This window comes from Carassius auratus, chromosome 39, assembly GCF_003368295.1.
Source record: "Carassius auratus strain Wakin chromosome 39, ASM336829v1, whole genome shotgun sequence".
Taxonomy (NCBI): domain Eukaryota; kingdom Metazoa; phylum Chordata; class Actinopteri; order Cypriniformes; family Cyprinidae; genus Carassius; species Carassius auratus.
The window spans coordinates 10,230,324-10,244,944 of record NC_039281.1 but is presented as its reverse complement, the minus strand read 5'-3'; the positions used below and the strand labels follow the sequence as shown (position 1 = coordinate 10,244,944).

Sequence of the window (14,621 nt, the reverse complement as noted above, 5' to 3'; positions counted from 1 at the left end):
ATTTGGTTGTCGATTAGCACCAACTATAGTTTGTGCAATTTGCTTTTCATTCAGCCCAATGGATATTAATTTCACTCTTTGTATGAATAGACCATTCAACAGTGATTCGTCAAGATTTCCTGTATTGCATTTGGTGTGAAAGGGCCTTTACATGTCAACAGCATCTATTCAGTGTTGTTCACCTGTTTAACACACTATTCAATGTTCACAATATGGCAGAGCTACAGATCTGCCCAAACACATGCAAAGATGGGATTTATGCCAAAGCAATGGAAAGAGGGTGGAAAAACTGCATTAGCATTCAACGGTTTGGGGTCAATAACATTCTTTTTTAAAGAAATTAATATTCTTATTCAACAAAGATGCATTACAGTGACGAAAAGTCACAGTTTCCACAAAAACATTAAATTCAGCTTTGCATCACAGGAATACAACATACTTAAAAAAATATCTTCAAATAGAAAACGGTTATTTTAAAATGTAATAATATTTCACAGTATAACAGTTTTTCATTTATTTTTGATTCAATAAATGTAGCCCTGGTGAGCATAAGATAATTATTTCAAAAATCATACTGACCCCAATCTTTTCATATGATATGAAATGAGTGATAAATGCATGATATGACCCCTTCAATAATAAAACATCAGGATGTTTGTTCAGAATTGTTCACATGTAATCCTACCTTTTCACTACCAAAGTACATCAAGTTCTTCCCATCGAACTTCACATATCGTTTCTGGAACACATAGTTTCTATAACAGAGGAACAAAGATGTCATCAGAGAAAAACAACTGCACTACAAAGGTCACATTTAATATAGTGCTGTCTGAAATTCTTCATGGAGGAAATGAATCTAGACACTGGAAGACGTCAAGCAGAGGACGGGAACAAACAGCAGGAGAAGTAATGACAAACCGGCCGGAGAGGACAGACAGGGAGCAGAAACAGCCAGTGAGGAGCATGCAGGAGACGCAGAGATGAGAGGAGAGCAGCAGCCCCGACGGGGCGTACCCTTGAGGAGAGAGCTTGTCCAGCCAGCCGCTGAGGATGGGTGCCGCCCGCTCGGACAGCGAGGTGAAGCTGGCGTAGGGGGAGATGTGGTCCTCATCCGTTTCATTGGAGCCGAGGTTGTGAGGGAGAGAGAATGAGTGAGAGGCCGGGGACGGTTCACCCACAGTGCAGTATCCTGGAGAATCAAGACGCTTGAGCCACGAGTGATTGTGCTGCCTGTGGGGAGAGGAAGTTAAAAATATAAACTGTACAGTAATATTACTACACGAAACAAAAATCAGGTTTATGTTCCAGTAAAGATATGTAAAAATCCTGAAAACAAGCCAACAAGCAAACAACAAATAATACGAAGATGAAATGCATTTTTAACTAACTTTAACATTTTTCTTAAGCCACTTTTTTTTTGTATTAAGAATAAAGGAAAATTTTGTGAGATTTACACTAAAAACAGCAAAACTGTCAGCAATCAAAAAAAGTTATTGTAATAATATATCATATAATATAATTATAGTCAAATGAACAGTTCAAGAAATGTTTCCTGAAAATTTAAAAAAAAAATTGAGAAATTAACCATTCAAGCATTTTCTAAATCATTATTATTATTATTATTATTAGTGTAGAATTTCAATTAATCTCATATATAAATGGAAAGCTAAAGATTGCAGTGGTTGTCTTCTGAAGTAAACAATATGGGTGTGTGAGAAGAATACAAACATTTCAAAATGCAAATGAGTTCACACTTGAAATAAACATCAGAAAGTGCTTCTACATCACTTCTTGCGTAAGCTTCAGGATGCGCTTGCATCATGCTTCTGTAGGGGAAGGGGAAGGGGAAGTCATGGCCTAGTGTTCAGAGACTTTGACTCCTAACCCTAGGGTGGTGGGTTCGAGTCTCGGGCCGGCAATAACACGACTTTAGGTGTACTTGAGCAAGGCACTGAACCTCCAACTGCCCCCTTGGCGCCGCAGCATAAAAGATGCCCACTGCTCCGGGTGTGTGTTCACAGTGTGTGTGTCTGTTCACTGCTGTGTGTGTGTGTGTGCACTTTGGATGGGTTAAATGCAGAGCACGAATTCTGAGTATGGGTCACCATACTTGGCTGTATGTCACTTTCACTTCACTTTCACTTCACAACGTGCGGCTGTGCGCGCTTCACCAAGCTATGGTGAACCTGTGTCTGACAACTGGTCGGAAGCAAGGGTTTATCATTTCAGACTTTAAAATGTTAGTGTAATCCATAGACTGGGGTTGTATGGATAACTATCATGTGGAATTAGAGATGTCCGCTTTGAGGGTATCATCCACTTGCATTATATCTCTGCCAATCCAGAGATGGAGTGTTTTTCTATAGGGTGACCATACTGTAAATGCTTTTTTTTTTTTTTTTTTACATTGGATTTGGCTTTTTTTTTCTATTTCATACTTGCTGAAGGTAATGACTGAAAAGCAGTTTTGGCAAAAACATGCAGGACATAATCAACCAATTGTGGCATAAATAGCATCTGCTCTCTGTAGCTCTCACAGGACGTTTATGTCAAACACCGATCGGTCTGCGCAGCGCTGCTTCAAGTCAAAAGCAAGTATGAAAACAGGAAAGCAAAGCCAAAACCTGGATATTTTAGACAATATATTGATGTATCTGGGGAAAAGAGCATGTATGGTCACCCTATTTTCTAAAAATCTTCGTTTGTGTTCATCTGAGGATAGAAAGTCATTCACATCTGGGATGGCGTGAGGGTGAGTGAATTTTTATTTTAGGGTATATATCCATCTTACATTGGAGGAACTAGACTTACACATTCATTGACAGACACTACAGACACTACAGAGGCTGGAAAACACAAAAGCTCATCCAAGTAAACACACTGACTCTTTATCCCATTGTTTTAGGTGCCACTATGTGATTAACAGCTGGATTTAACACTGTGGGCACGACAAACATAGAGTTTTTTCTTTTGTTAAAAAACTCTAATGGTAATACTTGGACTTACCCATGTTCTCTTTGTTTATCTTCATTATTTGTAGTCTTTTCCTCACTTTTGGTCCTCTCAACCTAAACACATTCAACCATAAATAAACTGCACCTTTTGGAGCACTCTTGGAGTAAGTGAGACAATTTGTTTTAGAGAGAATTTTTACTTTAAGCATCTTACCTGTGAATCTTGATATTGTCGCCTGCTGTGGAAAACTGTTTCACAGTACGGGTTGATCATTTCATCTTCTTCCTCTGTAGATACTATGCCAGTTAAACAGAAAATTGCAGCATAACATAAATTTGTAAGATAAAATGTAAATATTAAGTGCTAAAAATTCAACGCAAGTGTTTAGAAATGACAGCATAGCGTGTAAAGCTCACTTAAGCCAAATTGTCCTACCCAGCATAGTGCTCAAAGCATAACATAAAAAGGCAAATATGCACAAGTGAGACAGTATATTCACGATGGATAGCAAGTTTTTGGTGCATTTCACTATTGTTCAAAACTTGTTTGTGAAATAAGGCCCAATCCCAATTCTACCCCTTAGCCCTTCCCCTTCGGTGTCTAGATTCTCTTATGGTTGGAGGGGAAGGGGGAAGGGGGAAGGGGAAGGGCCAGACACCCCTTCAAACGAAGATTTTTCGGGACCACACTTCAAACGAAGGGGTATGAATTATCTCATTTAAGCTTTTTTGGCATAAATAAAGATTTTAACAAAAAGTAATCATTTATTTTACGTTACATTCAATTGTGAGTTCATATTAACGGTCATGTTACTCAAAGAAATGTTTGCAAAAAATCGCTAATATTTGCTAACGTCATATCATTACAGACTGCATAATAGTGCCACAGCATACGTCTGACCAGGGCGATCACTCCCCCAATAATTAGAAATCACTAAACCATTTTCTCAAAAATTGCCTATTCGAGAGAGAGAGAGAGAGAGAGAGAGAGAGAGAGAAATGGAGGTTGCGTGTATTCGCGTCTGTTCGTTTATCTTTTTAGAGTGAGTTTACTTAAAAACAGCGATTGTATCCTCTCGTCGCTGGAAAATATAATGTAGCGATTCAGTATTTAAACTGTATTTAATAAAAATCATGGGGCAGTGTTGACAAGTTTATTTTCTCCTGGATGTGTGAGCTGCGCAATTTCCGATATGTGTGTGTGTCAGTAAGCAACTCATTAAAACAGGACGATAATTAAAGTCTCTAATGCACACCAGTATATGTGTGTATTGTAAGAGCTAGACGACGAATGCTGATGACGTGTGATGTCATGGTAGTGGTGTCCCAATCCTTAGGGGAATATCTTCTCCCCTACCCCTTGACACACTGTTTTAAGGGACAAGGGGAAGGGCTAGGCGGATGGGTAGGGGAAGGGGAATAAAATAGAATTGGGATTGGGCCTAAGTCTCTTTTGCTGAACAATGCTCCATTTATAGAATGTGCAGTAAAATAAATAGTTCTGTTAAATATTATTACAATTTAAAATAACTAGTTCCATTTGAATTTATTGTTAAAAGGCATTTGACGCAAAGCTGAATTTTCAGCATCAATAATCTTCAACAATCATTCTAATATGCTGATTTCTTATCATTATCAATGTTAAAAACAGGAAATTGTGAAGTTTCCCTGACAAATATAAATATCAAAAGCACAGCTTTTATTTGAAACATTACAAATGTCTTTTTGATCAATTTAATGCATCCTTGTGGAATAAAAATATTAATTTCTTTCAAAAATAAATTGTCCTGACCCCATACATTAAAGCACTAGAGAATACAGAATATAAACCCATTCCCATTATATTGTACAGTTTCCTTGCAGAAAATATTTTACATTATTCATTCAATGTAAAAAAAAATAAAGTTATAAATATTAGGAGGCGTATTAGGGTGAGTAAATAATAACAGTAAGATAAGTGGTGGTTATAAACTTACCAGATGTTCTTTTAGGTGATTCAGTTGGGTTGGACTTTTCTAAAGTGCTATAGGAGGAGAAACTTTAGTTAGTTGTATGGGGATAAACAAAAAACTTTGCCATAGTCGAAGAACCACAATGCAGCAGAATGACAAGAGTTTACCTGTGATTATCAGTGGATGGGCTGACCTTCTGGCGTGGAGGGGGGACGGGGACAGAGCGACTCCAAAACACATGTGGAGTGTCTGGTAAAGTGCCACAGTAGATTTCATTAGAGACCATCTCTAGCCCTGAGCAGGGTGGACTTGGAGGTGAACCGGGTGGGTTAGTGAAGGGAGAGCACTGATAACTCGAGGGGGACTCAGGAGGGGTGCAGAGGGGTGGGGTGCTCAGACGCTCCTGCTGTGACATACTCCTGCATGTGGATGGGGGAATTCCTCGATTTAACCTAGGGGGCACTGGGGGTAACGGATAACTATTCCTCAAACCTGGTTCACAATGGTCCTTTTTTGATTCAGTAGATATCTCAACAGTGTCTGTACTGGAACCCTCTGAAACTTTTAAAAGTGAATCCTGAGATGATTTCTGATGAAGTTGTGCATCATGTTGCGTTGGTAAAGAAGTTTCCTCTGCTCTCAGTCTGTGGAAGACAGTTCTTGGTTTTGGTACCGGCTTTACAACACTGTTGCTACGCTCTGAGAGCGAGCGCTTCACTTGTGAACAAAGATTCGGGGCCGAGCTGTTACGTAAGGCTTCTAAGGAACTGCCAGGACTTTTTGAAGGAGAATGAGGCTGAGCTTTGACAGGGGTCACTTCGTGAATAGCAGAGTCTGAATTACAGTGATCTAGCGAGGGCTGTTGACAGATCAGCTGAATGTGCTCGACTAGTTTGAGGATACGCTTCCTGTGGCCGGTGGCAGTGACTCCCACCCTGTTCAGAGCCACATTGTCCACATGGCAGAAGTCTCGGGCGAGGAGAAAGCCTGCCTGACGGAAATGGTCCAGATACCTCTCGAGGTGGACGGAAGCCAACAGGTCCTCTGCATCTGAGCATGGACCGATTGTTGCCATAGTGTGCATGGGTGCTCATTCGGCTGCATGCAAAACAGCAGCAATTCCAGCCAAGAGTAAAAGACGACACCAGTCATTCATCTGAGAAAACAACAAAGAAAATAGGTTTCATTGCAATTAAGAGACATCTATACCACAAAAATGAAAATTCTGTCATCATTTGCATCAAATAGTTGACAGTAGTCATTGATTTCCATTGTATTTTTTTTCCATATTACGGAGGTCAATGGCTACAGTCAACTGTTTGGTTACCAATATTATTCATTATTATTCAACAGAAGAAAGAAACTCATATAGTTTTGGAAAAACTGTGAGTAAATAATCATAGAATTTCCATTTTTTGTGTGAACTATTCCTTTAATCCACCAATAATTCAATCTGCCCTCAGTGCAGTAAATAAATAATATGTAAATACACTACATTATACAAACAGACTAATGGAAGTTTGTGAAAAAAAAAAACACAGTTAGTAACAATGAACACTGAAATTGCTTTAATACAAATAGTTAATATGTGAACTTGCATAACTCCAACTGTCTTGCATAAATATATTGCATATAATAAATGTCCATGATACTCGTTTAAAATGTTGTAAATTTAAAGGCATGCTATATCAAAACATATGAGAGTGTAAAGAAGTTAACCAGTTTTGGAAAGATGTGAAAGAAATGATTCCTTGATGTTAACATTTCACTTTTACTTTTTAGTTAATTTATCAGGAGATTATTTTTAAAAAGTAGAAAATGTATATTTCTAAACGTACATCCTGCAAGTAAAACAGCTTATTACTTTAAAATGAAAATGCATTTATGCACCAATTATATGACTTTGCCTGAAAGAAATGGTTACAAATATGTCAATGGAAAAGAAAACTTATATTTTAAGTGACGTGTAAGATATTTGATGGTATTTAGGGTGGTGATGGTAACATTTTTTTTAAATTTATTATTATTTACTTTGTGTTCATCACATTGGTTGTGTCTTGTGTTGTTGGATGTTCCCTGTATTGTACAATTAGCAATTTAATAAAAAAACAACAACACAACAACAATAATAAAAACAACAAGCTATTTTATTCATAATGCATTTAATATTAATAATAATAATTTTATTTATTTATTAAGCTATTATACTAGAATTGTGCCTAAATGCAAAGACAAATCTTAAAAAAAATGGTATTGTCCACTTCTAAATTTGACAAACAAAAGACATGGCTGATAGTTGCAGGGAGGTTAATGGTCGTTTATGACAAAGAGCATTTTCCAACTGAGACTGAATCACCCAGACATTTGCAGATGATGGCATGACCCCATTTATGACACTTAAAACCACAGAATTGGAACAAAACAGTCACTGACCGAACAAAAAAACAAATCTTTGTTCTTTCTGAAAAAAAGCATTCAGAGTGGACACAAATGGGAATATTACAATATCACAAAGCATCATAAGCTGTAATGGAGTACATACAAGGAATGATAATAGGGCCATATTTCTTCAAACTAGTTTTAGTAGCCTACGTTCGTTGAAGGAAAGCTGTTGAAAACATGAGAGAACTAGCCGAGAAAAAAAGACTCCGCTAGGGTGGGCCTGGGAGAAAATCCACATGGGTGGGGGATGGCATGACTTTGGGAGCGACCCAGTGTGAACGCTTTCTATAAACAAACTTTCCTGACACTTTCCTGACTGCCTGTCCAAAAGACTGACAGAACTTGTGAACCGTGGCCTAAGAGGAATCTCAAAGCTACGAGCGGCATACGGCCAAACCCAGGAACAGAGCTGGTAGTTTTCATGACCTCCAGGAGGGGCGGAGCCTGACGGGTGCGAGTGATGATTGGATAAACGCTCATCTCAGGGTGTACATCTCAAACCCACAAAAGATAAACAGTGTTCTCTCTCAAGGACATCTCAAATTGGAGGTAATTATGAGCACACTTTCTATTTGCGGCAGACATCACAATTGCTCCACAGCAATCATGAATCGCAACAAAAAGTCAGAAATGTGTTTTAAAGCTATGATGATGTCAACAGGGTCTGTTGCACTCCACAACACTTGGTCTGAGTAGAAAAGCAGACGCTGGAAGGCCGTTAAAAAAGGGCTGATGAGTCATATCCTTTGTCTGGACTCTGGATGCTAACCTTTGGTTTGACCACTCTGATTCACTGGATCCCACAGTGAGGGGGAGGCAGGAAGCTTGTGAGGCAGACTGATAAAATGTGACCTGAGGAAAGGAGAGAAACGGGTCCGGGTGTTGTCTTTTTCCCCCAGCAGCAATGTAAAAAAAGCTCCCTTCACCGTCAAAGAATTCACCCTGAAGCCCTTAATTTACAGACTCAATTCAGATTTGTTCTGTAGATAATTGCAGTCTCGAGTATGGTGCCTGTTTTTGCTTCTTGTAAATGTTTACATTTTGAATCAAAGGGGTCATATGATGCTTTTTTTAAAGATCGTTATTTTGTGTATTTGGCCAACTGACCCAGTGCATTGTGATTGGCCAAACACTGCAAGCACTGCAAGAAATGTAACTGCTGTAAGTAACGTTAATCTTAAAGATTACTAAATGCATCTACTTCCGGAAGGCCAAATAAATCAGATACACACAGGATCTCGCTGACATGTCTGCTTCAACACTAACTGAGGTTACTGAAACCACACCTTATTCCTTTGCGTGAACATTTGGGTGGCATTACGCAAATATTTCCACATAGTGACATAAACATGTGGGGGCGTGGCAGAGTCTTAACTTTGATAAAGAATATCTCTTTGGATTTGAGACTTTAATCTTTGCAACTTTACAGATCTTCTTCATGCACCAAGATCTTGTAACTTCACTGGTAGTGAAGATGTCATGGTAATATTTGCTGACTGTATTGCAACTAGTCTTCTCTCCTACATCTGTTTGCACAGTAATGACAAAATGCAGTAAATGACAAAATGACTCTGAATCAGCATTTACACTACAGCTGAAAATGTGTTCTTTGAAAGAAATGAACACTTTTATTCAGGAAAGGGTGTTGTCGTGGCAATTTCAGTGAGACAAAAGGCAGGAAAAGGTCTACATTCATACAGTCATTCAGGATTGGCTGTAGATTGCAACAACGCGGAAACATCCAAAATCAATATTTATGCCTTCATCAAATGTGGATGCTTTGATCTCATCCAATCATGATGCATATTCAACATATATATCCATTTAAGATGCCTAACTATGTCCTCCAGATGCATTTCTAAGAATTAAATGCAAATCATTTTCTAAGTATCTAGGACATTAAGAAACTAAAATGTAATTTCTGTCTCTAACACTTGTCTTGCACACACACACACACACACATACATTTCCTGTTATCTCTCAGTTCATTGAAAACTCAAGCATACTGAAGCAAACTTAGATATCCTAAAGAACACTCTTTAGTACACTGAAGCAATAAAACAGAAAACATTTCCTCCAAAGATGTATTAAACTGATCGAAGGCTGCAGTAAAGACACTTATGATGTTACAAAATATTCCATTTCAAATAAATGCTGTACTTCTGAACTTTCTATTCATTTATGGCTTTCTCTTCATCTAACTGTGGATCTCCCTTTCTAAACTGACTGCAAGTATGATTTCTCACGCATTTTTGAGTGACATCATCAAACAACCAGATTACTGCATTTACATTTGATCAGGTTGACATGCAGACTCCCAGAGTTTGTTTCAGTTTGCCAACACATGCACCACAGTTATAATTTTGTGGCTAATTCAGCAACTATTTTGCAAAGAAAATGGAAGCCAAGAAAGGTCAAAACCACAATTTCTACATTTTACAGCACACAGTGCATTAGTCAACTGATTTACTACTCAACAACAGATAGCACAGTAAACCTCCATCTGTTTATTATCTTTATTGCTATAAATAGTATAGCCTTTATTCAAGGTTAAGGATTTGCACCAACTAAAAAGTCTAAATATTCAACTTTACCTGCACAGTTTGTGCAATAAAAATTACCAATACCTCAAACCATGCAAACAATAGATGCATTGGAATGATATACTACAGACGGGGTTGTGCTTGTCTAATTAGCGCATTCCCTCTAGGGATCCCCCCAGGGGAAGGGACACTTGCAGATAAGGTCTCAGGCAGGTCTGTTCTCGCAGATGAAGGTCTAGACAAGGTAAAGATGGTGGCTGGAACTTAAAAAAAGCAGCATCTTCAAATCATCCTCCACATCTTCAATCACAGATCAAGATGCTGACCATCTCAAACAACAATCAGCATGTATTTTGCTGGGAAAACTGTGCCCTGCTCTGCTCTGTCTGCTCCGCCCCGACTATATTTATCTTGATGGCCGATCTGGGTTTTCTCCGAACTGAATACACAGGATACAGCTGTCCCTCAAACAAAACCCTCCTCCTCTCCCGCGCTAGAGGAAAAGAGTTACGGTGCAAGATACACAGATGAACTGCAGATCTGAAAACCACAAAGAGGGTTGACACATTGATAATGTTGCATAAAATCAAACTGATTTGAATGAGGTGGCACACATAAAACCTCAAAAAAGCACGTTCACACAGTCTATAAGCTGTGCCCTTGACAAGCTCCTCTGATTTTTTTAAACTGCCATAAAACAATTCAATTTCTAAAATAACTAAATGTAAATGCAACTAACAGAATAAGTCTTTCATGGTCAATCACATTGAGTTTACGCAATAAAAGAGCCACTCATTTTAAAGAGCCAACTGGCTGTGTCTTCACACACATTTCCTGTACCTTTCACAACCGGATTACCAAACGAAGCCAGTGGTGATGCATGTTTATTAGCAATGAAGTTAGTAAACAAGACTTGCGTTAATATGAACTCATAACGTCATACTAACCAATCACTCTGTAGTTATAGAAAACGACGTGCATATTACCACACATTTTTCATTTGCAGTACAACTGTTTCCTTTGCATGCAATTCACAGTTTTGTTTAAAATGTAAAAATTAAAAGCTGTTAAACCAGGACACACATACACTTTTTCAGCGCTTAGAGTGTCCTTCCTGTGATACTTCCTTTTTAAAGGGACACTCACCCAAAAATTTTAATTCTATCTTCACTTACTCACCCTCGTGTCATTTCTAACCAATGAGGCTTTTGTTCATCTTTGGAAAATATTTGTAATATTCTTCCATCATTTTTGTATTTAAAGTCAAGACAGCCTAAATTTTCATGCTTCTAAAAAAGTACAAAAAGACATTGTAAGAGTAAGCCGATATGAATCAATCCAAGTCTTCTGAAGAGAAAGGATCACTTTATGAACATTAAATTTAAGCATTTATAGACACAGATCAATGCAAATAAAAAGAGCATATTAAACATGCAATAAATATCATTATTATTATTATCAGAAGACTTCAATTAAACCGTTCCATTCATATAGGATTACTTTTGTGATGTTTTTTCTATCATAGTTTTGGTTTGCATGGCTTTTCAATGGGCAGAAATCTTTCAAGTTCCTTCTAAAAACACCCTAATTTGTGTTTTAAAAATGAACAAATGTCTTGGTTTGGAATGACACAATGATAGTTGATGACAGAAGATTCATTTTTGGGTGAACTAACACTTGAAGCTCACATAATCTGGTATTTCCGCAACCTTTTTTGTCAGGTCTCCCAAATATCAAGTAACTCGAGCAAAACATGTTTTGAATTTTCAATTACTCTCGTTGTTCATGCTTGCAGTTTTTTTTTTTTTTTTACATTTTTTTATACTGAATAGTCAATTAGTCAACTCTGATGGCAATCATGCTTTGAGACCTTTTTGGCAACAACCTAAAAAGCTGTCAATTCCTGCTATAATTCATGTGAAAAACAACACTATCTTAAACCGTAATGGAATGAAATGAACTATAGTTCCCCAGAACTTAATGGGAAGGAAAACACTTCTGTAACAGAATGATCCCCAAGTGATTTTGCATTGCTATCTGAACAGTAATCTGTATCAGCAGGAAAATTACTTGTTAGCAGGAAAATAGCTTGCATGAAATGATGTTTCATACTCTCAAGAGATTCAAACAGCACAACTTGGAAGGTTCTGTACTTCTAGGCAGTACATGCAACAGGAAGTGAAGACATTAGCAGAGCATTCAATAAATTGCACAGGCACAGACTTAGTGTACACATAAATTAAATCAAGCCTTGGCTAATGTAATTCAGTCTCATGGGAGGACAGTGAGAACGCAGTTTAAATGAGTAACTTTATTTACATTTTTTTATTTCTTTGTTTGTTGTTATTTTTTCATTGATTATTTCTACCTTTTATTTATTAATAGAAAAGCATGCTTCATGACCTATTGATCGCACTGCTCTGTGGTTTGTGATGGAGCCAAAGGAGAAAAACATCTCTAAACATCTTTCTCTCTCATATCCTACTCAAACATCCCTGGGCAACCAGAACGAACAATTAGTGGAAGCTGACGAGTCAAAAGCAATTTGTAAAACGCAGGAATCAAGGAGGCTTCTGGGATGCAGTGTGCTGGGGGGGGGGGTGTATAAATAACAGTGAAGCACTATTGTGTGACACAATACATCATTGTTCACAACTGGTGGCGGCCGCGTAGCTGAGATGACAGAACACACTTGTGTATTAATATGCTGGATGCTTTCTCAAACACATATTGAGATCTCAGTGCTGGATTGAAAACACTCTGCTGCAAGATAACCTACGCTTTCACATTCAAGCTTTATCTGATCAATTAATGCCCCCCAAAAAAACAGCTAATAGAAGAGAGAGAATTCAAACTAAAGCACAAATATTGAAGCAGCCAATGCATGCACACATAAAAACACATGAGAACATAAATTTCAACAAAAACTTTCCTGCATTGCAGTATATTTGATATGGGTAATTAGGCCTGTCACGATAACAACTTTTTGTTGTGCGATAAATTGCTCCAGAAATAATTGCGATCAGGGATATTATTGACATTTTATGCCCATGAATATATAATCATAATGTAACAGCATAATAATGAAAGAAGGCCTTCACGCTTCCAAATGACAACAAGCTTTTAATTTGCAAGAATATTTAGATCGTGGAAATTAAGTATCAAAATACTAGATACCTTAAAAAACTTCAATAAATAGTAAAGAAACACTTTCTAACAAAAAGTGCAAAGTAAAGTCCAAAAAAAGAAAAATGCACAAAGAACTCCTATGGAGATTTTTCTATCTGCAGATACTTCTCCAAATTGAGGCTGCACACAATTGCTAAAAAACACAATCACTACTTAGCAGTCCGTATGCACTAAGGCACAGAACCCTAAACCAGATCATATCTGCAGATAAAACTTTTTTTTTTTTTTTTTTACATTTGAACTAGCACCTCATGACTACATGTTATTTACGAGAAGCTGCAAAAGACACAGGCACAAAATAAATGTAAAAAACATGGTTACATTGATTTTTAAGTGAATATAATGGGCAATATATTGTGTCAACAAAAATTATTGAGGTCATGAACATAAATTGCGCGAAAAGTCGATACATTGACTATTGTGACAGGCCTATTGGTAATATTATTTATTTTTGCTTGCTCTACTTGTATATTATATTATATTATGTTATATTATATTTTATTCTATTTTAATTACATTCATTAAAGAATCCTGAAATGTATGACAGTTTCCACATAAATATTAAGAAGCGCAACTTTTTTTAACATTGACAATAATAATAAGCATATTAAAATCATAGAAAGATCATGGGACACTGAGGACTGGAGTTATGAAGACAATAATATTTACAATAATACAATAATAATTAATATTTTTAAATATATTAAAAATAGGAAACCATTTGCTTTTAAATTTCATAATATTAGTGTTTTTTATTGTATTTTTTTAATCAAATAATTAAAATTATTATAATTAAAAAAAATACTAACAACCCCAAACTTTTGAATATAATATAATATAATATAATATAATATAATATAATATAATATAATATAATATAATATAATATGCAGCAAAAGTGTTTCTGTTATAAACCTCTAGAACCCTTATACACACACGTCTTTCCAAAGATCGAATCCCTGCCAGATCTGAAAATATGTCCCATCCTCCCAAGTGTTGTGAAGAGCAGCGAGGGAAATACAGGTCAGATTATGCAACAAGAGATTTATCACAATTAATACACTCGCCCGTGTTGCGAGAACTTAATCTGCATTTAGGAATCTGCTCAGTTAGACATATGGCATACACACGGGTCTAAGAAGAATTTTAAAAGTACATGCTTTTATACTTTAAAAGTAATGATTTCTACAAATTGTTGAGCCTCTGCCTATCAGGCTAAACTTGCTGAAAGAAAAGGCCTCCAAAATGGTATGTTATTCTTGCAAATTCCCCAGTGACTCCCACAGTTGTTGTGTCTGTAAGGAACTGGCAAATTATCTCTGAGTCAGTTCAAACTAAACTGTAAATCCTGTGGATATGGGATTCCTCAGTGAGTAACACATGGCAGAGCAGATCTTACATGTTACAGATTCAGTGCACTGCTGCTGATCCTGACTGAGAATCAATGGAATTCTTCTGAACAGTAAACACTCTGCTGGGTAATAGTTCAACTCACGACCTTAACTAAAAAGTAAGCTTTACCTGACAGCGCTTCAACCTTT

At 37.1% G+C, this 14,621-nt stretch overlaps 2 protein-coding genes across 2 annotated transcripts in view; one reads left to right on the top strand and one right to left on the bottom strand.

Annotated features, from left to right (window-relative positions):
* Positions 1–14,621, top strand: part of LOC113058065 (WD repeat-containing protein 1-like) — a 282,582-nt gene that overhangs the window by 67,318 nt on the left and 200,643 nt on the right. The window lies entirely within an intron of this gene.
* The window catches only part of LOC113058109 (arf-GAP with Rho-GAP domain, ANK repeat and PH domain-containing protein 3-like), a 32,152-nt gene that overhangs the window by 17,193 nt on the left and 338 nt on the right, over positions 1–14,621 (bottom strand). Inside the window, exons 2-7 of the mRNA XM_026225801.1 lie at positions 5,074–6,062; positions 4,931–4,977; positions 3,169–3,251; positions 3,007–3,068; positions 1,015–1,230; positions 686–755 (exon numbers count right to left, since the gene is read on the bottom strand). Coding sequence (XP_026081586.1) covers positions 686–755; positions 1,015–1,230; positions 3,007–3,068; positions 3,169–3,251; positions 4,931–4,977; positions 5,074–5,990 — 1,395 coding nt within the window. The 5' untranslated portion in view covers positions 5,991–6,062. The remainder of the gene's footprint in view (positions 1–685; positions 756–1,014; positions 1,231–3,006; positions 3,069–3,168; positions 3,252–4,930; positions 4,978–5,073; positions 6,063–14,621) is intronic.